This window comes from Pseudorca crassidens, chromosome 7, assembly GCF_039906515.1.
Source record: "Pseudorca crassidens isolate mPseCra1 chromosome 7, mPseCra1.hap1, whole genome shotgun sequence".
Lineage (NCBI taxonomy): Eukaryota > Metazoa > Chordata > Mammalia > Artiodactyla > Delphinidae > Pseudorca > Pseudorca crassidens.
The window spans coordinates 12,823,633-12,850,795 of NC_090302.1; the positions used below are offsets into that span (position 1 = coordinate 12,823,633).

The 27,163-nt window shown below is 45.3% G+C and overlaps 1 protein-coding gene across 11 annotated transcripts in view; it reads left to right on the forward strand.

Annotated features, from left to right (window-relative positions):
• The window catches only part of TTLL11 (tubulin tyrosine ligase like 11), a 266,594-nt gene that overhangs the window by 28,692 nt on the left and 210,739 nt on the right, over positions 1–27,163 (forward strand). For 10 of the 11 annotated variants that reach the window (XR_010944864.1, XM_067743438.1, XM_067743431.1 and 7 more), the window contains exon 2: positions 21,914–22,010. The exons of the other annotated variant lie outside the window; for it this stretch is intronic. Coding sequence is in view for 8 of the 10 variants with exons in the window: in XM_067743438.1 (XP_067599539.1) it covers positions 21,914–22,010 (97 nt within the window). In the remaining 2 variants the exon portion in view is untranslated. The remainder of the gene's footprint in view (positions 1–21,913; positions 22,011–27,163) is intronic. 11 annotated transcript variants of the gene reach the window in all.

Below are 27,163 nucleotides of genomic sequence, written 5' to 3' on the forward strand. Positions count from 1 at the left end.
GATGATGGGCACTTAGGTTGTTTCCATTTCCGGGCTATTGTAAATAGAGCTGCAATGAACATTTTGGTACATGACTCTTTCTGAATTTTGGTTTTCTCAGGGTATATGCCCAGTAGTGGGATTGCTGGGTCATATGGTAGTTCTATTTGTAGTTTTTTAAGGAACCTCCATACTGTTCTCCATAGTGGCTGAACCAATTCACATTCCCACCAGCAGTGCAAGAGTGTTCCCTTTTCTCCACACCCTCTCCAGCATTTATTGTTTCTAGATTTTTTGATGATGGCCATGCTGACTGGTGTGAGATGATATCTCATTGTAGTTTTGATTTGCGTTTCTCTAATGATTAATGATGTTGAGCATTCTTTCATGTGTTTGTTGGCAGTCTGTATATCTTCTTTGGAGAAATGTCTATTTAGGTCTTCTGCCCATTTTTGGATTGGGTTGTTTGTTTTTTTGTTATTGAGCTGCATGAGCTGCTTGTAAATTTTGGAGATTAATCCTTTGTCAGTTGTTTCATTTGCAAATATTTTCTCCCATTCTGAGGGTTGTCTTTTGGTCTTGTTTATGGTTTCCTTTGCTGTGCAAAAGCTTTTAAGTTTCATTAGGTCCCATTTGTTTATTTTTGTTTTTATTTCCATTACTCTAGGAGGTGGGTCAGAAAGGATCTTGCTGTGATTTATGTCATAGAGTGTTCTGCCTATGTTTTCCTCTAAGAGTTTGATAGTTTCTAGCCTTACATTTAGCTCTTTAATCCATTTTGAGCTTATTTTTATATATGGTGTTAGGGAGTGATCTAATCTCATACTTTTACATGTATCTGTCCAGTTTTCCCAGCACCACTTATTGAAGAGGCTGTCCTGTCTCCACTGTACATTCCTGCCACCTTTATCAAAGATAAGGTGTCCATATGTGCGTGGGTTTATCTCTGGGCTTTCTATCCTGTTCCATTGATCTATCTTTCTGTTTTTGTGCCAGTACCATACTGTCTTGATTACTGTAGCTTTGTAGTATAGTCTGAAGTCAGGGAGCCTGATTCCTCCAGCTCCTTTTTTCGTTCTCAGGATTGCTTTGGCTATTTGGGGTCTTTTGTGTTTCCATACAAATTGTGAAATTTTTTGTTCTAGTTCTGTGAAAAATGAAAGTTTTTGAAAATTAATTTAACTTTTAAAGCCACTAAACTAGATATAGGTGGTCTTAAATAATAGTAATATTATAAAGTATTAATATTAATAAGTAATAATATTAATAATAATTTAAAAACTCAGTGACAGTCATTTAGAAACAGGACTTCCCTGGCGGTCCAGTGGTTAAGACTCAGCGCTCCCGATGCAGGGGGCACGGGTTCGATCCCTGGTCAGGGAACTAAGATCCCACATGCCGCGCGGCGTGGCCAAAACATTCTTAAAAATTAAAAAAAAAAGAAAAGAAATGAATGGTATTGTATTATAAAACCCAATCTTGTCTTTTCTGCACCTGAATGGCTATAGCTTTGAATGGCTACCATTTTCTAGTGTTAATCATTTTCACTTATTTTGTGAATAGTTTATCTTTGAAGTATTTTTTCTACTTAAATGTCAACAGTAGAACTGATATTATCATTGATGAATCTTGAAAACAGGTCAGTTTTGAAAGAAGGGCCTTAACTCACATAAATGTGAGTTTTATTTAATTCTTATTAAATTTATTTAATTTTATTAAATTTATTAAATTTTATTTAATTCACTTAATTCTCACAAGGTAAAATTTAAAATTATTTTAATGCGTTTATGCCTATCTTATTCCCTAAAAGCATATAAGTAGCTTTCAAAAGTACTTATACATTGTTATAGAAGTACTTATACATTGTTATAAATTTTAAAAAAAATTTAGGTGAAGAAAATCAGGGCAAAGGAACAATAAAACAATAAAAGTGGTATAATAAGATGAAATCAGGGAATAGTTAGCATCTAGAAATGCATGATCTAAAGATCTTGCAGTTTTAATGATGGGACAACATCAAAGTTTTAGTTCACAGAACTTTCTGGTTACCAAGGGAAAAAATGTCCGAAATTTTAAGTCATGGTGCCCGTAAGATAAAATAAAAGAGGTTGTTGAAGAGAAGTGCAGCTTTTCCTAACACTGAGAGCTGGGAGAAATTTCCCCAGAGGGCTTCATAAAGGAGCCCCCATGTGGTTAGCATCCCTCCAACAGCACCCTTTAATCAATACAGTATCAAGGTTTTTATGAGATAGCGCCCCCCAGTGGACTCTGCAGGTATAACAACCAAGTGCCAGTAAGACTGGTTACTACATTTAATACAGTGGTCCTTCCCTGGGGCTGGGCTTCAGTTTCCTGGCAAGCTTTTCAGCATGCAGATTTCTAGGTCCCAGCCCACCTCTGTTAAATCAACAACTCTTTTGAGAAGGTCCTGGATAATCCTGATAGAGAACCACTTTAGAGTTTTTTTAGAGAGATAGTCAAAGAGGAAACCCAAAGTCCAATAAATATTTGAAAAAAAATTCAGTTTCACTAGTATAATCATGAAGATGCAAATTAACACAATGATGAGATGCCATTTCCCATTGATTAGACTGGCAAACATATTTAGCAGCAGCTAGCAGAGGTGAAAATATGTGTACTCTGTGATCCAGACAATTCCACTTCTAGAGAAATTCTTGTTCATGTGCACAGAGATGCAATGAGAATGTTTACTGCAGTGTTCTTTGTAATGAGGAAAAATTGGAAAGCACCTATCTTCCATCAATGGTGGGATGCATAAAGCAATTTATGACGTGGGTTGAACTGTGTCTCCCCACTCTCCAAAAGATATGTCCAAGTCCAAACTGGTATCTGTGAATATGACTTATTTGGAAATAGAGTCTTTGAAAATCTAATTAAATTAAGTATCTGGAGATGAGATGATCTCGGATTAATGGGGCCTAAATTCAGAGATGAGCATCCTTATAAGAAACAGAAAAGGAAAAGACACAGAGACACACAGAGTGAAGCCCACGTGAAGACAGAGGCAGGGATTGGAATGACACGTCTGCAAGCCAAGGAACACCAAGCGTTGCCTGCACCCACCAGGAGAGGGAGAGAGGCATGGTACAGCTTCTCTCTCAGCGCCCTCCGCAGGGACCAACACTGCCAGGGCCTTGTTTATGGACTTCTGGCCCCCAGGACTGTAAGAGTATAAATTTCTGTTGTTTTAAGTCATGGTGGCCCTAGGAAAATAATAAAATGGAGATCTTCACCCAAACCACAGGGATACCTGGATGAGTTAGAGGTTCTCCCTCAACCAAGAGAACAGAATCCTGGAGCTAATAATCTTCCACCGTGCAGTTGAAGCAGTTTTGTCCTGATTTGAGGCTGAAAGAGCCCTTGGAGACCAACTCCCCCCACTTTAAAGATGAGGATGCCCAGAAAGAAGAAGGGACTTGCCCAAGACCCCAGAGTTCCCAAGGGGCAGAACTTGAATTTGAACCCAGGTCCATCTGACTCCAAAGCTTGTGTTCTTTCCACTTCAGTTGTATCCAGTCCTCTCACATGGCAGCAAGGGCTAGAGGAGCGAGCCCAGATGCTGGAATTGGAAGACTGCGCTAAGTCTTTGCTCTCCCAGGCCCTAACAGCGTGGCAGGGAGAAGGTTAACTCCTCCAACCTTCGGATCCCTCTTCCCAACAGACAGCGAGACTAACCTTGCTCCCCGAGCAAGGTTACAAACTCTGGATTGTAAGGCTCAAATAGGATGATATATGTGAAAACGTCTTTATTAACTGGAAATCATTATACTATTGATACAAGTAGTAGTTAGTACTGTTATCATCTATTCTGGCCTCAGACTAGGAAAGTGAAACTCAGACAGTATGAAAGACAGAATCCTAAAATAACCCCCAAGGACCTTCCCACGTGTATAATCCTCTGCCCTTTGAGTGTGGGTGGGACCTGTGTATATGATGAGATATCACTCCCATGATTATGAGACATTATGCTGCAAAAGGGAGATGTCCCTCAGTGGGCCTGACCCAATTAGGCGAGCTCTTTCAAGACAGTTTTCTCCGGCTGGCGGCAGAAGAAGTCCGACAGATGCGATCCGGCTAGTCTGGAAGAAAGTGAACACCACATTCTGAGCTGCCTATGGGGGTCACTATGGCAAAGGACTGTGGCCGTTTCCAGCTGCTGAGTGTGGTTCCCGGCTGACAGCTAGAAGGAGAATGAGGACCTCAGTCCTCCAGTGGCAAGGAGATGAACTCTTCCAGTCAGCGTGGAAGAAGGCCCTGAGCCAAGACAAGAACCACAACCCTGGCCACACCTTGATTTCAGCCTGTGATGACCTGAGCAGAGGACCCAGCCAAGCCACGGTGGACCTCTGACCTACAGAACTCTGAGCTAATAAATGGCTGTGGTCTGAAGTCACTAGGTTTGTGTTCATTTTTTTGTGCAGCAATAAAAAACTAGTAAGGGAGGTGAAAAGTTTTCCCCTGGCTCATAGATCCATTGAGTGCACATGTCTGTGTATCCCTCCAAGAAACTCTGAACTTCTCTAAGGCTGGAACTATATCTTACTCGTCTGTGGAGTCGGACTGCCTGGGTTGGTCCCTGGCCCTGCCACTCATGAGGTTGAAAATGGAGGCAAATTATTTTACTTCTCTGTTGCATATTCTCCTCATCTGTAAAATGGGTGTGATAACAGTACAAAGCTCCAGGGTTGTAAGGCGTGTTAAATAACTTTGTGAACTGTAGAACTGTGCCTGGACACAGAAAATGCTCAGTGCATGTGGTGGTGGCGGTTTCGTTATATCCAAGCACTTAGCCCAGTAGCTAGCATATAATAGGCACTAAATTAATGTTTGTTGAGTGGATGAATGAATGAATTCGAATTAGAATCTTGGTCTCTTGATTCTTAATCCTACAATATTTCTACTAATCATTATTCGCAATAGGATACAGATTTTTTCCAAAGCTAATTTTACTGGCCCAGTTTCTTCAGGGTGCACTGGGAAAGCACCAGATTTATAACACTGTGAAAATAGAGAGGTGCTTAAACTGATACCAGAGTGCTTAAAAACCTGCGCTCTGTGGAAGCTGACCGAAAGCTGTGAGTAGGCTGGCTTTGTCTTAATAAACCTTGTCGTTTGATCAGGGTGACATATACTTAATGCAGTTGCCTAATTATCTGGTCATCAGGGAAATACCAGCTGTCATTGCCAACTGAGCTGGGCCATCAATCTGTTCTGAGTTCATTAAGTAAATTAAAAGGTGTGGCTTAAATACTTAAGAAGAGGAATAACAGCTCTCATCTCAAGGAGCTAGTGAAAGCAGGACTTTTTGCCACAGCTACTGGCTGTGTTGAGCTGTGAAAAGTGAGATTTGTAGCTTGACAATACAGCTCAACATAAGAGACAGAAGGAGATGCCAAAATTTGATAAAGGATCCTCATATATCCCCCCATCTCCCATCACATTTAGATTGTTATTGCTGATAATTCCTTTTAAAATTCTAAGCAGTAAGGTGGCCTCTAGCTGTGAACTAGCCCATCCCTCTTGAACTGGCCCATGTCGAGGGCTTGCAGGTCCTTTCCCACACCTATGGAGAGACAGACATGTTGATTATTATCAAGGCTTGGGCTGGAGAAATGAATGACCAAAGTCTGCACGCACCTGCTGTATGCTGAGCAGTTTCACATCAAGATTTGTTTTGAGGTTTATAGATTCTGGTTCCATTCAATTTCCCTTCCCACAGTCATGCTCTATTCCTCCTCACTGGACTACATGCCATCCGTTCCTCCAGCATCTATTACGTGCCACTCCTTCCCAGGCACTGGGCTAGGCACCTGGAATTCAGAGATAATTAAGATGTTTTTCTTGCCCTGGAGAGACTTCTAAGCGTGCTCCCTCATGCTCCCATGCCTTTGCACACGGGGCTCCTCCAGCCTAGACTACCTTCCTGGCTTCTGGGCTTGGCAAGTTCCAGCTCATCTTTCAAGTTTTTACCAAACCACAGCTTTCTCCCCAGGAGGATAATTCACACCCTGCTTCATGCTCTCATAGCCCTTCGACCCTCATCTGCTGGAGCATTTGCCACTTTGCACTGTGATTTATTTACAACTTCCAAGGACAGAGGCTGTGCCTTGTTCTTACCTGAATTCCCAGTGCCTGACATCGAGTTGATGCATAAGTTGCACTGATACTTGAATGAAAGACTAAGTTAATAAAAGAGGATAACTATTCTTATGTAAGGTGTGTAGGAGGGTAGAAGTGAGGATGGAGCCATAGAATAAATGTGCTTTTCTAGTATCTCTTTTGCCAGTAGGGGGAGAGATGTGCTTATAAATATCCCATCATGCAAGCCTTTAGGATCAGTGGTCTGAAAGGCCAAAGAGAGGCTCAGGGTCTTTCTGTGTGACCTCTCAAATTTATAAGGAGCCATTTTACTTCAGGTAAGAGTGGGTATGGGACTTCCGTGGTGACCCAGTGGTTAAGAATCCGCCTGCCAATGCAGGGGACACGGGTTTGATCCCTGGTCCGGGAAGATCCCACACGCCTGCGGAGCAACTAAGCCCATGCGCCACAACTTCTGAGCCTGCGCTCTAGAGCCCGCAAGCTATAACTACTGAAGCCTGCACGCTCTAGGGCCCGCGTGCCGCAACTACTGAGCCTGCGTGCTGCAACTACTGAAGCCCGCACGCCAAGAGCCCGTGCTCTGCAACAAGAGAAGCCACCGCAATGAGAAGCCTGCGCACCGCAATGAGAAGCCTGCGCACCTCAATGAAGAGTGGCCCCCGCTCGCCGCAACTAGAGAAATCCTGTGCCTAGTAACGAAGACCCAACGCAGCCAAAAAAAAAAAAAGAATCATGTGACCATATGGCAGGCTATTTTCTATTTTTCCTTTTACTACTTTGTCATTCCCTCTTTCTTTCTTAGGGCGTATGGGGGAGGAGTGAGGAGTGGTGGTAATTATTTATTCACAGGTTCAAACCTACAGGCAACACAATTCTGCCCTCTCTGAACACATTTCAGTGCAGTTTCGGGGTTGGAGAGTTTAGTTATTTGTTCCTGGTACCCACTGTCCAGGACTGCTAGGAAGAGTCCTCTTCCCTCTCTGCTCCTGGACCTTTGCTTTTCTTTCTCAGCAACCATTCCAAAAACGCACTCAGTCTTTCTTCAGTTCTCTCTTTTGTGACTCACGAATTTGCACCTCCTGCTTTGACTTCTCTCCATTCCCACTCCTGTATTTCTAATCCCTTGTAGGATAGTTCCAATTAGATGTACCGTCATCCGTTCAAGCTCACTACTTCTAAAAGTTAGCTGTTTCTCTCCCAGGTGTGCTCCCACTTTCATTCACTCTATTCCATCAGTACCCTACCGGGCACTGAAACCAGGAGGTGAGGGTTAGGACAAGCAGGGGCGCCCAGGTGGAAGGTGCTGTGAGTCAGAGTACTTTAGCAGAGGCATTTCAGCACTATGGAGAGCTCCTAGCGGGGCCAACTCCCCGACTCCGGCCCCTCCCCTGCACCTTCCCTGCACACAGCAGCCTTCATATACACCTCCTTGTCACTGGAAACTTATGCTTGTTAAAGGAACCTTATTCATTTCTTCCAGGCTTAGTTCTCTGGGGACTGAAGACTTAACGGGGCTGGATTCTGTCCTTGCTTTATCACTTATTGGATGCACTCCCAGAGACTGAGTTATCTAATTGCTCTGAGCCTCAGTTTCCTCTTCTGTAAAATGGAATGGCAGTATGTCTACCTATTTGAGAGTGCTGTTGTGAGGGTGAATTGAGATAGCACACATAAAGCATGCAGCACATAATATAAATTCAGTAAATAGTAGTTACAATTTTTTATTATTATAGAAATTATCGGTACAGTTATATTAATTCTTCTTAGTAACGTGTGATGGTACGACTCAAGGCTCTCAGGGCAGTGGCATGTCTCTGGGAGTTTACAGGCTGGTTTTGTGGGTCAGGAGGAACAAATGAGTTTAGGGGGCAAGTAAGTCCTCTGGGAAACTTCTTTGTCCCTTGGGTACATTATTAAGACAGCAGTGGGTGCTTTAGGGTTAGCCCAAGTCATAGTCAGTTGTTGGAAAAGAAGAGCAGGCCCTTGTAGATTTACAGAATAGGAAATACCCTGTATGTGGCAAACAGGGAAACAGGCCCAAGAGATCCAGTAATGCCCAAGGTGGCTCAGCACGCTGGTGTCCACAGACAGGAGGACTGGATCTCCAGGCTACCGGCTGCTCTTTGCTAGGTCTTTGCATATGCTGTTGCTTCCTCCCGTGGGAAGTCCTTTCCCTGTCTAGTCTGGCAACTGCTCTCTTTCTCACCAAGAGTCAGCTCTCTGAGCCTCAGTTGCCTGCTCTGTGAAATGGGGATACACTGCTATTCACCAGGTTGTGTGGAGATTAAAAGTGACAGTGTGAGGAAGGGGCTTAGCTCTGACACAGGCGTATCGTAGATGCTGTGTAAGATGTGGCTGTAGGCATTACAATGATCTGTTCATGGGTCGGACTCAGCCGCTGCACTACGAGCTCCCTGAAGGTAAGGACTGCATCCTTTGTCTTCTTGTTTTCACTCTCCAACTTGGTCTCCTACCACTAACCCTCTGCTCCCATAATGTGGCACCTCTCAGCATCCCCTGAGTGTGTCACCCGGCTCAAAGGCATGACTTGCTTGTATGTTGAATGAATTGATATTTCAGCTAGACGTGGTGCCTTTAGACCGGCTTTCTGGTGGGAGTTGCCACTGTGGAAAGTATTGAACTGGCCTGGGTAGCTGGTCAACTGGGGATGAGCAGCCCTAAGAGCTGTCAGAAGCGACTTTGGGAAAAGTTTGGTATCCCGGGTGGGAGGAAGTGCTGCTGGAATGTGCTGCTGGAATCAGCCGACCTGATTTGCTTTGTTTCCATTCCAGTTAATAAACACATTTGAAGTTTTGGTGTGGAAGAGACTGGGTAGTCTGAGGCCTGGTGGTGAATTGATACCATTTACTCGCAGTGAAGGAGTAGTGAGCAGGGAGATTACTATGGAGAATTTTGCAAAGCATAATGGAGTTAATTTATAATTGTTGTGGGAGCTCTTTTCCATCAGCTGAATTATGATGGGACGGAGGTGGTTATTTTGTTGTTTGTGTCACCCTTTTGAATTGGAAAGTGGAAAAAGAAAATCATGCTAAATTGGTATCTGATCTTTTCAGAGCTATTTGCTAAATAAACTGGAATTTTAATTAAAACTGCAAGCCAAGAAGTAAATCACTTTAGAAGTTTGTGAAGTTTTTCTTTTTCCTTTGCCTAATATAATTACCACTAATTAAGGTTCTTTACGGGTGGGAAATCAGACACCAGAACAAATAACTGGAGGAGGTTGCTATGGGGCAAGGAAATTATGAAAGGGCTAAGGTTGTCGTTTCCTCCTGCTAACATGGGCCTTTTTTCTGTGGTTAAGTTGTTTGGTAACCTTTTTTTTTTTTTTTTTTTGCGGTACGCGGGCCTCTCACTGTCGTGGCCTCTGCCGTTGCGGAGCACAGGCTCCGGACGCGCAGGCTCAGCGGCCATGGCTCACGGGCCCAGCCGCTCCGCGCCATGTGGGATCTTCTCAGACCGGGGCACGAACCCGTGTCCCCTGCATCGGCAGGCGGACTCTCCACCACTGCGCCACCAGGGAAGCCCCATGGTAACCATTTTGATCTCATTAAAAGTATTATGATCAGAAGCAGAAGCAAAGGTGGACGACAGCCCTCACTGCAGCTCCTCCAGCTTTAATTCATGTGAGTCAATTATAATGAATGGATTTAATAAAAAATACAACATGCTTTGGTGATTAACTCAGCGAACAACACATGGCACGCTTACCGGGAGTATCATATTTGCAGTAACAAAGAAGTGAACAGGAAAAGAAACTTCATAGATCACAAGAATTGCTGCTTCCCAGCAGAAGGTTGTTAATTACTTATCCCCTTGCTGTATTTATTGGCTCTATTAGAGGATGAGTAATTATCGTCTTCCCTGGAAACCCACTGGAGCCAGACGGCGCCTCTTTAAAGTAGAAGTCTCCCCAGAGTGCTAGTTATCCCTGCGGGATCCTCTCCAGTCAGAGTCTCCAACAACCAGGAGCGCGGAGTGGGTGAGACAGGAATGTCAGCCCACGCGGGCACAGGACACGGGTCTCCTTCAAAGTGCAGGGGCTGTCAGAGCAGTTCTCCCTCTTAGAAACGCTGACGTGCTCTCACTCCCCCGTGCCTTCCCCCACCCCTACTTCCAGAGCATCCTTTTCCTCTCGGCTGGGTCATCCCCCCACCCCATCCCCTTTCTCCCAGCCTTGGCTCCCTCTCGGGTCTGGCTGCCCTCAGTCTCTCTCCACCTCCCCTCCATTCTCCCTCCTAGCAGGGTCTGCACAGCCCTGCTTGAGCACTTCCTGGGCTCTCTTCCACCTGCAGAATCGAGTTCAAGCTCCTCAGCCTGCGCTGTGAGCCCCTCACGATCAGTTGGGCCGTGTGGACCTCTCCAGCTCTGTCTCTCTACTGACCCTGGGCTGCGGGCACTCTGCGCTCTCCCAGACGCCCTCCCTGGCACGCACTTCTCTTTCTCTTCATCTCTGCCTGGCAACAACAACAACTTCACACCCAGCTCAAATGGACCCTGCTTGGTTAAACTTCCCTCACCTGGAGCAGGGGCAGTTGCTCCTTCTGGGCTCTGACACAGCACTTTGTCACACAGAACGTGTTTATCTGTTACCGATCTGCCTCTACCCGCAGGCTGGCTCCCGCATTCCTGGAGCTATGTCTGATTCACTGTTGTTTTTCAAGAAGCGGATTTGTGCAGGGCCAGCCTCTGCTTTCTCTACCATCGGGGAAGACTGGGGACTCTTCCTCTCTGCCCTTCTCACCAGGGGACTTAATTAGGTGACGAACAATCTAAGCAGCCCGCTCTCAATATTCTAAACTGGACTAATTTAGCTCCTACTATGTGCCAGGCTGTTCACAAGCATCCTTTCACTTACGGGGTTGTTTTTCATCTTTACCATACCTCCTGTGAGGGAGGGTTTGCTAGTCCTCTCTCAGGTGATGAAACTAAGGCCCTTGGTAGTTACCAGGCCTGAGATTTGAATCCAGGTTCCTGAACTCGAGTCAAGGAGCTTTTGTGCATGTACAGGCTTTCGCTAGAGTTAGATGCACACACAGGAAGGCCTGCATGGCTCTAAATGCTCCGAGCTAACGTATGCACGTTTAACCTTGGGCTAGTCCTAGAGAACACCCCTGTCCACCAGCTCCTTTGGGTAATATCTTACCAGCCAATAGGTATGGGAAAGGGTGATGGGAAAGGATGGAAGAAAAGAAGGAAACTAGCTTTTGAAAAACACCTACTGTGTGCCAGGCATTGTGTGCCAGGCACAGTGCTAAACACATTATTAATCCATCTAATAACCCAATCACATTGCCATGATTGTTCCCACTGAGGAAACAGGCTTGGAGTTGCCCCACGTGTGGGCTCTCCCCGCAGCCCCATCCAAAGATGCTGCCATCAGGAAGCTGGCAGGTCCCTCACCAGCACAGGGAGGCCTTTTCTCATCAGCCACATTTTCCACTGGCAGGAGGGAGCCTGGAATCTCCCCGTGGCCCTTCAGTTGGGTCTCTTGTCTTCTGTCTGGGAGGAGAGCGATGCTGTTAGCTGGGATGTGAGCAGCAGAGAAGAGGACTGAGCTGGTCTCCCTCTCTCAGGCTTAAAAGGGGCTCCCCTTCTTTTGATACGCTCATACTTGGCAAATAGAACCGTGTTCCATCTGGGCACACCCTTCAGGATTTGGTGGGTTTCCACCAGAATTTTCACCATCGGCTTGCTTTCTCGATTGAAGAAAAGAGTGCTAAATTTTCAGTCTGTCCTTGAAGGGCAATTGCTCAGTCCTTTCATTGTCTTAACTGGCCTTCTTTGGACCCTTCTGTGCTCCATTCTTCCTTGAAGTGTTAATCACAACTCATTTTTTAATAGATGTATGTGCTCAGTTGTTTTTCATAGATTAATCCATCTATCCATCCATCCAGCATAGTGGAGTTGAAAGAGCACAATCTTTGAAAATAGACCAACATGGCTTCAGATTCTGGGTTTGCCACTTATTAGCAAAGGGATTGTATTTTTTCATGTCAAAATGGAGGCATATCTGTAAGATACCTGGCACATAATTAAGTGCTCAGTAAACAGTAAGTATTCATTGTAAGGTTATACGAGTCTTAAATTACTTCATTCTCCGAATGCTTCCTTTCTCTTGGACCCTGTTCTAAAACTGGAATGGTGTATTCATTATCTATTGCTGCGTAACAAAGTTCCCCCAGTTCAGCATCTTATAATAACACACATCTATGTCACACAGTTTCTGAGGGTTAGGAATCTGAGAGTGGCTTAAAGGGGTTCTGGCTCAGAGCCTCTCATGAAGCTGTAATCAAGCTGTCAGCCAGAACCGTAGTCTCTGAAGACTTGACTGAGGCTGAAGGATCCAATTAGCTCGCTCACATGGCTGTTGGCAGGAGGCTTTTTTTGGGCTGCGTTTTGGGTCTTTGTTGCTGCGCGCGGGCTTTCTCTAGTTGTGGTCAGTGGGAGCTACTCTTCGTTGTGGAGTGCGGGCTTCTCACTGCAGTGGCCTCTCTTGTTGCGGAGCACGGACTCCAGTAGTTGTGGCCAGTGGGCTCTAGAGCGCAGGCTTAGTAGTTGTGGCGCACGGGCTTAGTTGCCCCGAGGCATGTGGGATCTTCCCAGACCAGGGCTCGAACCATTGTCCTCTGCGCTGGCAGGCGGATTCTTAACCACTGTGCCACCAGGGAAGCCCTGACAGGAGGCTTTGATTTCTTACCTCTCCCTGGACTTCCTCAAAATGAGTGATAATGAGAAAGAGAAGAATAGGAGAGAGAGACAGAGAGACAGAGATCGAGAGAGAGAGAGGAGGGCACAGTCTTTGTATAAAGATGCGCTTCGGAAGTGACATTCCCTTACTTCTGCTGTTGCTACTGGTCACATAGATCAAGCCTGTGATGGTGTGGGAGGAGACTACACAGGGTATGAATTCCAGGAGGCAGGGATCAGTGGAGACCATCTTAGAGACTGCTTCCCACCAGTGGGTAGGTTGGGGAGAGGGTAGAAAGAAGAGTAAAATATCTCTACCCTGAAGCATTCTGTTGGGTGGGGAGGCAGTCATGTAAACATAAACACCCTACAAGGCAGCGGCTGGACCACAGGCATCCACAAAGTGCAGAGAAATCTATTAACTCTGCTTAAGGGCATCGTGGAAGGTTTCCCAAGCACAGGCCCACCGTGGTGCTGGTGTTCTTATTCAGGAGCTGTCCTACTGATGCTTGATGTTTGGTTGGCATCTTTTTTATTGAAGTTACTCATTGGGGTGATTTCCTTGGACATTAAAAATAATAACTGTCCCATATAACAGCAACTGACTGTTGACAAAGTGCCTTCCCAGGCATTACCTCAGTCTACATAACAGCCCAGGGAGGTAGACAGGTTTTACTGTGGCCATTTTCCTCCATCGTAGATGAGCTGCTGAGGCTTAGAGGGGCAAGGTCAGCGTGTCAAGGTCTCTGGGAGGGGTGTGGTGGGTGAGGGACTTGAGCCAGGGTCTTCCTAGTCCAAGCGTGTCGCTCTGGCTGCTACACCTTCCTTGTGTCCCCCTCCCCTGAGTGTTTGGGGCCCCTCATTTTAAAGCAGTAGTTTGGGTCATCTCCCCCCGAAGAAGCTTTACACATACGTTTGCCCATATCAAAGCTTATTTGCCACTTTTATGCCCAGTCACTTGAAAGGCTTTCTGTTCACGAAGAAGCATTATGAAGAAAATCGTTCCCAAAGTATAGAACGTGAATTGTGCTTTCATCAGCATTCACTGTGAAATTGCATTTTACAAAAATCCCTCGGGAGGGTTTGAACTTGCTCTTTGAGCCGTTAGAAGAGTGACCAGCATATCGGTTCCTCAAGCACGAATGTGCTCATTAGAACTTGGCTATTTTGCAAGGTGTTTTCTTTTTTTTTAAGTCCTTCTGGGCCAGAGGGAAAAGGATTTTGGGTCCACACAGCTATATGCACTAGGGGAGGAACTTCCTTTGTGGCACAGATGGTGGCATGTGGGGTGCAGGGTAGGTTAGTTACTATAGTCCATGAGTGACAAATGACCACCGTAGCGCTCAGTTCAAGACCAGTTGTGTGCAGTGGTTAAGAGCCTGGGCCTTGGGAACAGACAGACGTGGATTTGCTCCTGACTCTGCCCCTACCAGCTCTGTGTCCTTGGGAGAGTTATTTAATCTCTCCAAACTTTGGTTTCTTCATCTGTAAGTAGGTTAATAGGAAACCCCTTCTCATGAGGTTGTTGTGAGGATTAAATGAGGTAATATATATAAAGAGTTTAACATAGACATGGAAATAATGCGAGACATGGAAATAAGCATCGCCTAAATGCTAACTTTAATGATGACGGTGATGAAAGTGTATTTGAGTAGCTGCTGTTCACAGGTCCATTTATTCAAGTGTTCATTCATGAAACACGCTGCAGGTGTTGCTAACAATGGTGTCTGTGAACAACTAGGGGCTTCAGGGAGTCTTTGAATTCTCCTAAAATCACATGGAAAATTTTGTGCGTATGTGTGTTTTCCTGGAGAGGATCTCAAAGTGATTCTTGACCTCACAAAGGTTAAAAATAAAGTCTCTGGCTTGGTGTTAGAGATACACAAGTTTAGGAAGGTGTCTTCATTTTCAGAGTCCACGAGTGGGAAAGCAGACTGACAGATGAGCTGCTGCTGAATGACCTGTGAAGGGTGTAAGTGATGGAGGCCCCAGAGAAGGGAGAGCTGGTGAGACAGCTTCATGGATGGTCCAGCTGAGTCAGAAGATCCCAGGCGAAAGGAATGGCATGCAGAAACCCAGGCCACAAAACCGAGAAGTGCTGTACGCTTGATGTCAAAAGTAGTCTGGCAGTAACAGTGCAAGTGCCCGAGGTGTCCATGGCCCAACCTGAAGCAAACGGGGCGGCAGAGGGGAGTTTGGGAAGTGTCTTTGAGACCAGGCTCGGAGCTTTGATGTGGGAAGAGTTGTAAGCGAAAGAGTAACATGGTCAGAGCTTTAAAAAAACATCCCTCTGGGTGTTGAGTAGACAGGAAGGGGAGACTTTGCGGGTGCGGGGAGGGGGAGGGTTGAGCAGGAGGCTGGTGTGGTCCTCATCCCAGTGAGAAGGGAGGCCCCGAATTAAGGCACTGGAGATTAAGGAAGGAGAGGAAACTTAAAAATAAATGAGGAGATAAACCAGAGGACTTGCTGACCAGTGGGATACTGGGGAGGAAGAGGGCATCAGAAGGGTTCTCAGGATTATGCTTCTCATTTTCCTTGGGCCTAAAGCCCACTGGATGCCTGGTTAGACATCACTGGGGACCTGAGACAGTATGTCCAGTTGTTGTGGTCCTGGAAATTTGTAGTGTTATGAGGGACATAAGCGCTACACATGAAATACTTAACAGTGCAGGCAAATTATAAGCATGGTACGACGTACTGAAGGGATCAGCAAGGTGATCACTGAGGACTGCAGTGGCTCCGAAGCTCTCCATGTCATCACGTCTAAGTTCCCATCTTGCTTGACCTCACAGCCACATTCACACTGTTCCCCTTGCCTGTTAGGGCTCGTGCTTGCACTCTCTCTCTGGTCCCTCTTACTCAGTCTGCCCAGCCAGTCATCCTCTTCCCCCAGGACTGACCTACTGTTCCACGGGGCACTGGGGTACAGGCCCGCGTGGGCGGCCTCTGCCTCAGTCTTCAGCCCCGTCCCACACTCCTTTCCTCTCATCTGCTGTGTTTCAGCCGCCTTGACCTTCCTGCAGGGTTTCCAGTGGGCCCCGCTAAGTCCTGTGTCTGGGCTTTCACACGCTTGTTCTCTCTGCCTGGAACACTCTTCCTCCTCACCCTGTACCTGATCTTCCTTCTAACCTCGGCTCTAATAGCCCCTTCCCAGGAATGAAGTGACCATTTAATTTGTTGCCCGAACTGGGATACATTTGAAAGTGAAAAGAGGCGCTATTAATGTTGACACCGGCACAACAGGCATCGGCTGGAGCTGCCCGGGGCTGGTGGACACGTGGTCTCCTGACTCAGGGGGCCCTTCTCTGACTTCCCCGATGTGCTCGGTCCCCTGGGCTCTCCCTGCTCTCTGGGCCTCATCTCACAGCCCTCACCGGGCTTTGTAGTGATACACTGGTGTGACTTGGACTCAACCCTTTCTGCCCATGGACTGTGCGCTCCATGAAGACAGACGTGTTCCCATGTGTCTTTGGCACCTGAGACACACTGTGCCACTAAGTAGGTTCCTCACACTTAATGTTGAACTCAGATTTGTATTGTTCTGTGGCGCATACAAAGCACTTTCATTTCCATTATCTTGTTTGGTCCCTGTCACTACCCGGTGGTTTCCTCATCTCAGTGTACCAAGGACACAGAGGTCCTGGTTACTTAAGCTCTCATAGATAGTAAGTGAACAGAGACAAGTCTAGAACTCTCAGGTCTTCTGACCCCAAATCCAGTGCTTTTTCCAAAAGGGTTTGAAGAAGAGAAAAGGAAAGATGATTCCAAGACTTAGAACCCAGGTAACTGGGAGGATGGTGGTGAACTTGAGAAAAATGGGGACTGGGGAATCTTAGAAGCACTTGTCAATTTTCAATTGCCCTGTGAAAATCCACGCAGCATTCCAGGCTCCAGAGAGCTCAGAATAGAGCCGTGAGTGGCCCCTTAGCCTAGGGGGCGGGGTGTAAGCAGAGAGTTTTGTCGTCTCTGTTGTTTTACTGTAAAATATACATAACATAAAATTCACCATCTTAACCGTCTTTAAGTGTACAGTTCAGTGGCGTTAAATACACGTTGCTGTGCAACCGTCACCACCATCCATCTCCAGAACATTTTCATCTTCTCAAACTGAAACCCTGTACACGTTAAACGATAACTCCCCATCTTCCCTCCCCGCAGCCGCTGGAAACCACCATTCTACTTTGTCTTTGTGAATTTGACTACTCCAGTTACCTCACAGAAATGGAATCATACAACATTTGTCCTTTTGTGTTTGGCTTACTTGACTTAGCATAATGTCTTCAGGGTTCATCTATGTTGTAGCGGGTGTTAAAACTTCATTCCTTCTTAAGGCTGAGTGATAGTACAGTGTGTGTATACTCCACGTTTTCTTTACCTATTGATGGATAATCAGTGGACACTTGGGCTGTTTCTACTTTTTGGCTGTTGTGAACAATGCTGCCGTGGACATTTGTGTACCAACATCTGTTTGAATCCCTGATTTCAGTTCTTTGGGGTATATTCCCAGAAGAGGAATCGCTGGGTCATGTGATAATTTTTGTTTTCCGCAGTGGTTTTTAACATTACCAATGCGCAAGGGTTCCAATTTCTCTACATCCTCATCAGCACTTGTTATTTCCTTTTTATTATTATTTTTATAATAGTCTTCCTAATGGGTGTGAAGTGGTTTTGATTTGCATTTTCCTAATAATTAGTGATGTTGAGCATCTTTTCATGTGGTTATTAGCCATCTGTATATCTTCTTTGCAGAAATGTCTATTTAAGTCCTTTGCCCATTTTTTTTTTTGCGGTACGCGGGCCTCTCACTGCTGTGGCCTCTCCCGTTGCGGAGCACAGGCTCCGGACGTGCAGGCTCAGCGGCCATGGCTCACGGGCCCAGCCGCTCCGTGGCACGTGGGATCCTCCTGGACCGGGGCGCGAACCCGTGTCCCCTGCATCGGCAGGCAGACTCTCAACCACTGCGCCACCAGGGAAGCCCCTTTTGCCCATTTTTTAACTGGGTTGTTTTTGTTTAGTTGTAGTTTTTAAAATATATTCAGAATATTAATCCCTTATCAGATTTATGATTTTCAAATGTTTTCTCCCATTCCATGGGTTGCCTTTTTATTCTGTTGACAGTGTCCTTTGATGCAAAAATTTTAATTCTGATGAAGTTCAATTTATTTATTTTTTCTTTTGTTGTCTGTGCTTTTGTTGTCATATCCAAGAAATCATTGCCAAGTCCAATGTCATGAAAATTATCCCCTATATTTTCTTCTAAGGGTTTCATAGTTTTAGCTTTTATGATTAGGTCTTTGACCCACTTTGAGTTAATTTTTGTATATGGTGTAAGGTAAGGGTCCAACTTCAATTTTTTGTATGTGGATGTCCAACTTTCCCAACACCAATTGTTGAAAAGACTGTCTTTCCCCCATTGAATAGTCTTGTTATCCTTGTTGAAAAATCATTTGACCATATATGTGAGAGTTTATTTCTGGGTTCTCTATCTTATTCCATTGGTCTATATGTCTGTCTTTACGTCAGTACCATACTGTTTTTTAAAAGTTATTTTTATCATTTTTGATTTAGAGATGATTTAGAGATGCTTTAAGTTCACAGCAAAATAGAGCAGAAGGAACAGAGATGTTTTTCCTTTATAATCACCACCCTCACATATGCACTATCAAAAAAACAGTACACTAAAATGGTACATTTGTTAAAATCAATGAACCTACATTGCAGATTCTTATCACCCAAAGTTCGTAGTTCATTAGTGTTCACTTTTGGTGGTGTACATTCTCTGGGTTTAGACAAATGTATAATGACATGTATTCACCATTATGGTATCACGTAGAGTAGTTTCACTCCCCTAAAAATCACCTGTGCTTTACCTATTTATTCCTCCCTCTCTCCTAACCCCTGGCAACCACTGATCCTTGTACTGTCTCTGTAGTTTTGCCTTTTCCAGAATGTCATATAATTGGGATCATACAGTATGTAGCCTTTTCAGATGGGCTTCTTTCACTTAATAATACGCATTTAAGATTTCTCCACGTCTTTTCGTGGCTTGATCATTTCTTTTTAGTGCTGAATAAAATTGCATTGTCTGGCTGTTCCACAGTTTATTTATTCATTCACTTACTGAAGGACATCTTGGTTGCCTCCAAGTCTTGGCAGTTATGGATAAAGCTGCTATAAACATTTGCGTGGAGGATTTTTTGTGGACATACGTTTTTAACTAATTTGAGTAAATGCCAAGGAGCACAATTGCTGGATCATATGGTAAGAGTATGTTTAGTTTTGTAAGAAACCGCCAAACTGTCTTCCAAAGTCGCTGCACCATTTTGCATCCCACCGGCAACGGACGAAGAGTTCCTGTTGCTCCACATCCTCTTCAGCGCTTGGTGTTGTTAGTGTTTTGGATTTTGGCCATTCTAAGGTGTGTAGTGGTATCTCATTGTTATCTTATGCACTGTTTTGATTACTGTAGCTTTGTTATACGTTTTGGCATCAGGAAGTGTGACATTTCCAAGATTGTTTTGGCTATTTGGGATCCCTTGATATTCCATATGAATTTTAGGATGGATTTTTCTATTTCTGCAAGAAAAAAAAAATGGTCACTGGAATTTTGGTAGGGATTGCGTTGACTCTATATATCACTTTGAGTAGTGTTGACATCTTAATAATAGGAAATCCAATCCTTGAACATGAGATATCTTTCCATTTATGTGTGTCTTTCATTTCTTTCGGCATCATTTTGTAATTTTCAGTGTACAGGTCTTTGCCTCCTTGGTTAATTCCTAAGTATTTTATTCTTTTTGATGCTATTGTAAATTGAATTGTTTTCTTAATTTCCTTTTTGGACTGTTCATGGTCAATATATAGAAAAATAACTGATTTTTTTGTATTGATTTTGTATCCAGCAATTTTGCTGAATTCATTTATTATTTCTAACAGTTTGTGTGGTTGTGTGTGTGTGTGTGTGATCTTTAGGATTTTCTACATATAAGATCATGTCATCTGCAAACATAATTTTACTTCCTCCTTTCCAATTCGGATGCTTCTTACTTCTTTTTCTTGCCTATGGCTCTGGCTAGAACTTCCAATACTGTGTGGCACAGAAGTGGCAAAAGTGAGTAGCCCTGTCTCATTCCTGATATTAGAGGAAAAGCTTTCAGTTTTTCACCATTGAGCATGATGTTAGCTGTTTAAGCAGTTTTTAAAAAGATCTTAAAAAGACGTGGGATTATGAAGTCCTGGGACCTACTTAAAATTGTGTTTCTCTGTGTTCTCGGTACCTAGCACAGTGCCTGGCACAAAGAAATTACCGAATAAATTGATTTAGAAAAAGATAGTTTCTCAAAACTGAATGAGCTAAGGGCTCTGAATGAAAGGTTGCTTTAGGAATCATTAAAGTGCCAAGAACTGAAAGGAGATCATAAGGGTGATAAGGAGTCCTCAGTAATCCACTGACATGGAGCACGTGTTGCTCCTGCAGTGTGGGCAGCAAAGCCACTTGGATCTTAGTAAACTTTGCTTGGATAGTCTGCTTTTTAGAGGAACCTCCCTGGTTAAGTTATTTTTCCCTCCTCTATATTAGCACTTAATAGATGGAAGTTGTTAATGCTAATAGAGTGTGTACTATATGTCTCCCTTTGGCACAGTTTTGAGATAATGTGAATGATTTAAAGGCCTTGAGTCTGTTTGCCTTCATTTTAATTTGGAATCGTTGGAAAGCATTGAGTCACCACCATTTCATTGGTAATGCTGTGTTCTCTCACTGGAACTTAGCCCTCTCAACTTGGAGCAGATAAAAATTCTGATTAACTCTAGTCTTAGGACGGGAAAATTGGATGATTTTGTTTAATGTGTTGACATTTCTCTTCATTTGGACTTTTAACAAGCAGGTTCTAAACATGAAATAACGTGTCCTCACTCTTTTCCCTTAAGGGGGGTCATCTGAGTTACGCATTTTAAAAATACATTGTGTAAGTGCAGAACTTGTGGAGAGGCAGCAAGATGTAGTAGAAAGAGCAGGCCCTTTGGTCTCAGCGAGGGATTTTCTGGTTGCAAGTAATTGAAACCCTATAGTTTGTGCAAAGGAGATGCATTCTATGGGTATGAGGCTGCCTTACAGGATCCAAGGACAGAAGGGACAGCCGGGCTCAGAAGGGTCTGGGCCGAGGACCTAGAAGCCCTGGGAACTGAGACCACTCAGTCTGTGTTGCCAGGGCCACATGGCCTCATCTCTGCTTTTCTCTCTGCACCTGCTCCTTTCTCCTCTCTCAGCAGACTGGCTGCCTTTGCTTCTCTGTCAGGCTGTGCACACGGCCAAGCACAGCTGCCGGGCTCTGGCTTTTGATCACTTCCAGTGCAAGGGCCAGCAGAGGCTGCCGGGCATCTCTGATTTCCATATTCCTGGAAGAGAGAACCTGGTTATCTCATCGTGAGTCAGAGGACCATTCCTGGTTTGTTCATTCATTCATTCGAAAAGTCTTTGTTGAATGCCAGGAACCATTTTAGGCACTGGGGAATATATCCTGCCCTTGTGGACTGTGTGTGTGTGTGTGTGTGTGTGTGTGTGTGTGTGTGTGTGTAAGAGACAGAGGAAGAGAGAGAAAGAGATAGAAAGAGATTGTGAAAGCTCGTTCTGGGGGGACTGGTTTGAATGTTGTGGTCTTCAGATAAAGAGAAGTATGGTTTGGAATTCAGCCCTGCATTCAGTTCCTGACTTTTCCCATTTCCAGCTCTGTGCAGCCTTGGGCATGTTACATTACCCCTCTCAGCCCCAGTTTTCTCATCAGTGAAGTGGGCATCATGCTTTCTAGGATGGTTATGAGGATTCTAACAAAAGGGTGCCTGTAAGGTCACTAGTACAGTGCCCGCCACGCAGAATCAGAACTCTGCCTCTCAGTGGTTGTGACCCTGAGACAGTTACTTAGCCTGTCTTAATCTGTTTCTTCCCTTGCAACATGGGAAAGAAGGTCAGCAACTTCACATGCTTATTATGAGCATTAAATCATGTGATGTGTGCCAGGCCGCTGGGAGTTTGTACAGAAGAGACCCTCGGTGCCAGAGCTGCGCTTCTTGTTCCCGTCATTCATCACATTTCCCCTCTTTCTTCTAGTTCCCATTTGGCCGACGCTTGCCTTGTGACATCTACTGGCATGGAGTTTCATTTCACGACAGTGACATATTCTCCGGTCTAGTGAACAAGTTTCCAGGTATCCACTGTTATTGTTGACATTTAAAAACGTTTCCAGGGCTGAGCCTCAGGGTACGCTCTTCGACAAAAACATAACAGTGTTTAGACATCAAACTGGAGGGCTCTTAATTGGGAATGGCTGCCTACACGCTGCCTCAGTGCCGTGACCTTGGGAGGCAAGGTGATCAGGACTTAACTCACCAAGGGTTTTAAGACTGGAGGTTCCAAAACGTAAAAAGACAGGCTCTTCCGGTCTAATTCCACCGGCGGAAGAACATGACTTTCACCTTTTGGATTTCAGATATAATATGGGAGCGTCATGAGGGGACTATATTCTCAAAAGGCAAAAAAAAAAAAAAAAAAAAAAAATAGTCCATTTGCACTCACCATAGTTTCTGGAACATTTCAATGACTCAGTGAACGTGGACTCTGAATACGTCTACGTGTGTGGCTTGCCCAGGTAGACCGTGAGGTCCTGGGAGGGGCCGCGCCTCCTACACTTCTGGATGTTCCCACGGCTCCTGCAGTCCTTCCAGGCACACCGAGGCCCTCCGTAACTGCTGTCTCACCTACTGATGGCGAATCGGAGGCAGCCCTAGTTTTATGCCCATTGGAGGGAAAGGAGAAAGCAGGACCCTAAAGCAATAAAATGAACCGTTTCCCCTACAGAGTTAGTCTAACATTAATAAAAGCTGCATGTTGCACTAAAATAATAAACAAACAAACAAATAAATAAAATAAAATAGACCATTTCAATTTCTATTTAATATGCAGGAGACGGAAAACAGAAGTACTAAAATTCTGGGACAGTATCACAGAAATGGGGTTCGCAGCTTCCATTTTCTTTAAGTATCGTATTTGCAGGTACCATTTTAAAATCGAAATACACCAGTCTCCACACTGGGAACAGGAGCTGCGGACAGCCTCTGCCTTTAACCTGAAGGCATCGTCTAGTGAGACTATTGTCTAGTGAGACTGCAAGGGGGGCTCGGTGCCACACAGGTGTCACAGCCAACACTCCGAGATGCCCCTTCTCGCCACTCCCAGCCTCCGCCCTATCGTATACCTTTCCGTTTTACTATTAATCTCTACCGCCCTCTTCTGCCATGATTATATTCATTATTTTGAATGGCTAAGTGAAGAGGCTGGTTAAGTTAAGTGGGCATGTGTAGGGAGAAGGGGACATTTGGTTCATCTGGGTATGATCCCAGCCAAAGGGGTCCCACTTATTTTCAGAAGTTTTAACATAACGGGCACAAACCGTATAGGATACAATAATATATCATTTTTAAAAAGCACACCACCATGAATCCCATCCTCATTGAACAAAACCACAAGGTGAATATTTCTAGAATTTCTCCCAAACCTTACCCATGTTTATGTATGTTTACGTAGTTGCAGCCAGAGTGTAGTTCTTTTCTCTAGTTGTTTCATTTATGCTTATTTTTAAGAGGAGGATCAACTTATTCTTTTTTTTTGGAATTCCATGCCACGTCTTTAAGAAAATACCTCTCACAAAACCCAATAGCCATACGTTATACATGGGCAAGTTATGCCATGTCCACTCGCGGGTTTTTCAACTAAGCAAACAGACCACCACGGGCCACCTGGCTCAGCTTTGCTTACAAGGATACAGGACAGGAAACACAGCTTGCCAGTCAGTCAGCGTCAGACGTTTCTTCTCAGTGGCGTCATGGCAAGGGTTCCAGAGCTAGTCTTTGGCTCCGTAAGTGAAAGCTCAGGTGCAAAGAGACAAGATCCACATCGGTGGATGTGGGTCTCCCTTGACTTAGAAACCCTGTAGGAGCCAATAGCTCACATAGCTCCTCCACAGCACAGCTTCCAGGGTCCCCACCAGGGTCATGCTCCGTTACAAGATTCACTGCACTCAGGAAAGCCCGGAGCTGTGGCTCCCTACCAGGAATTTATGCAAGATGACAATAAGGGATCATTTTAACCATATGCTTTGTTGTCTAGTCACACAGCTAACTTTCTCCCTTTATTGGTTTCCTGGGGAACAGAGCTAGAAAATTAACCCAAGGTCAGATTGGTTCTTAGAGGAGAAAGTGTTTTGTCAGAGAATAAGGAGGACTCTTGCAGCCAGGGTCCTTGCACAGTTTAATGGGATAGCTATTATTTTCTCTGTCTTGCTGCTCATAAAAGATGACGTTTGATGCCACTAAAAGAACTTATTGGGATATTGGGAGAACATAATTTGGAAGAGAACAACTCTTTGAATATGGACAGAGTTCCCAAGACATGAATTATCAAATGAGGCTTCACTGACATGTTCCCTATTTGCTCACGCCTCATCTGGTGGCCGAGAGTAGGAAGGAAGGAGTCGCTATAGCTCTACATTTGGGACGCAAATAGAAATACAGAAAAAAATACACTCAAAGGGCTAGTTTCGTTAAAGGTGATATAAGAATATTCATTCTAAAGAAGCACATTTGCCCCATCTCACGTTCCATGTGCCAGTGACAGGTACGTACAATTTTCCACTTTACTAACAGCAATTAATTAGCTCCAATGACAAAGCAGGCCTGTAGGCAGTGGGCCAGGGCCGCCACACTCTGCCCTGTGAAAGACACCAATCCTTAGTGATGGGGTGATTCCAGAATGGTCTGTCCTTTGGCTCCCGTTGGTGTCCACGCTTATGTGCTGTCTGTGATATATCCCATTATTCTGAAGATGCATTTTGTATGCACTGTGTATTACTTAGAGCAAGTTCTAGTGGACGTGCCAGGCAAGGATAAACACTTCACATGCTGAATAAACTGAAAACTTTTGGATACGCATATGGAAGTAATTTATTTTGTTCGTGTCAGCACGTTAGATTTTAGCCACTTTTCTATGGGCAATTTCCTTCAAGATATGTTATTATATCTTAACTGATGAATTAAGACTTTCACTAAAAATAATCTGATTTAGATATGTCTTTGCCTTAAGAAAGCCTAGAACCATCAATTCTCAGCTTCGCAAGCAACAGTTTTTTTTGCTGAGTTTCCGGGCCTGAGATGTATGGCACCACGTGGCGGGTGGTGCCTGAGAGCCCACCCTGAGGAGGGGACTTTGTCAGAGGAGGAGGGGGCTCCAGCGAGGGATCTCTGGGGACAGCCATCTGCCAAGCACTGGTCTGGGCTAGGGATACAAAAACAAGGAGAAAAGCACGTAAAGAGAGAAGGCAAATACAAAATAAGCACCATGCCAGAGGGATGCTGTGCGAATGTGGAACAAGGGCACGTGACCTAACCCAGATTTGCTTGGGGGGGCAGGCAGGGCAAGAGATCCTGGAAAAGAGGATTGAATGTGAACTGAGCCTCCAGGGATGGATGGGCCTGTCCCCCTTGCAAATCGAGGGAGCAGATGGGGTGCAAAGGCATGGAAAGCTTTGCACGTTGCTCGTTCAGCAAAGGGCACGTGGCCCATGCTAGTTAGAAAGGGTCAAGTTTGATAGGGCGGTGGAGAGGTGAAAGGCAGGGCCCAAACTTCACCGGGAGCCACTGAGAAATTTCTAAGCTAGAGAGTGACGTGGCCCAGCCTGCAGTTTGCATTGGAGGCAGGGGTGCAGGTCGGGGGTTTGGGGTGGAAAGGCTGAGAGAGGAAACAGCTAAGAGGCCACTGCAGTATCCAGGATCTGAAAGTATCAATGTTTGCTTGTTGTTTGGTGGTTTTAATGTGTTTTTGCCAAGAATTATTGTTATAAATGATACTTGGGTTGAATAGCACTCCCAACATAGCTCAGATTGTGTGTTTGATTTGTTTTGTTTTGTCTTAAATTGGGCTAAGTAGGCCTGTGTGGGCAAGCCTGAGATCAGACTCCTGTGTAACACCAATGGGCCGAGACCACCCGAGGCCCTGGGACTCCAGCGGGGCAGACAGAAGAACCCAGGCCCAGAAGCAGTGGCAGGAGGCAAGCTCTTGGGTGAGAAGCTGCAGCCTGAGTTAGGGGCTTTCCCCAACCGACAGGGGAACGGCCACAATAGGGACATCTAGGAACAGACCTTCTTGAGAAGTGCAGGTAGACAGTCAGCCTCAAAAGAACCTGTTAGTATAGCAGGAGCCCAGCCAGTGGGCTCAAGTCACACGAGGACTCCAGCCCTTGCAGGGGAGGCTTAGGGGGAACAGAGGAGGAACATCGGAGACTGCAGGGCAAAGGCGTCGCTGAGGCAGCCACTCAGGCACCAGGAGCTAAGGACCGGTGACCAAACTTTGGGGACAGGCAACAGAGCCTCAGGGAAGTAATTAAAATCCTCCTTATCTAACTGGACTACAAAGAAAGGGTCCAAGCTCCCCAAAGGGGAGCTAATGGTTGGACCTAGAGCTTCTGCCTCAGGTCAGAATGGGTCCCAGAGCCTCGGGCAGGGGTCGCAGGGAGGGGTCACGTGCTGCAGCTGCTTGGAGAAGGTAGACAGAGTGTGGAGCCAGCATGGCCTGACAGTGACCTCCCTCTTTACAGATTTACTCTGGAAGCATATGCCCTGGAGCAGCTGCTCTTGTCCGCATCTTACTGAGAGATGACAGAGCGCACATCTCCCTCTGAGCCCCTGCCAGAGGCAGGGATGCTTGCAGCCACCACATGGGGGCTCGTGAGGGCTCAGAGATGCTTCCCCTGCAGCTTAAAGATGGCGGAGGAACAAAGGCGTCAGTAAAAGTGGATTGACGGAGGTTGACACTGCTGCCTTCCAGAGACAGACATTGAGGCAGGGTTCGGGGTGAGCCGTCTACAGCCTGTGGGAAAGGTAGCCAGTGGCTTGAAGGGATGCTTCTTAAGTTGGCTGGGTTTTGTAGAGAACTGTCTGGAGACAGACGCAGATGTAAACTCAGAAACAGATCTGTTAGCCGGCATGGGGGCTGGTGAGCCGCATGACAAAAGGAGCCACTGCAGATTTAAAATGAATACTTACTCCATCTGCTGGACCTTGGTTTTCACAAAGCTTCTCTGGAGCATTCGAACCACGCTCCTGTACTCACAGCACTCCTGTGTGTGTTATGTGAGTCCTTCTGACCCGCCGAGGGATTCCTGAAAGCAAACCTTCTCCTGTCACATGGCCATTAAAGCTCGGACAATACCACAGCACTGTTTGGCCAGGGAGCATCACGTATTTGCTGTAAGGTGCTGTGTTGCACTCAGTTAAGCAGGTTTTTAGTTTAATACTATAACTAAAATGT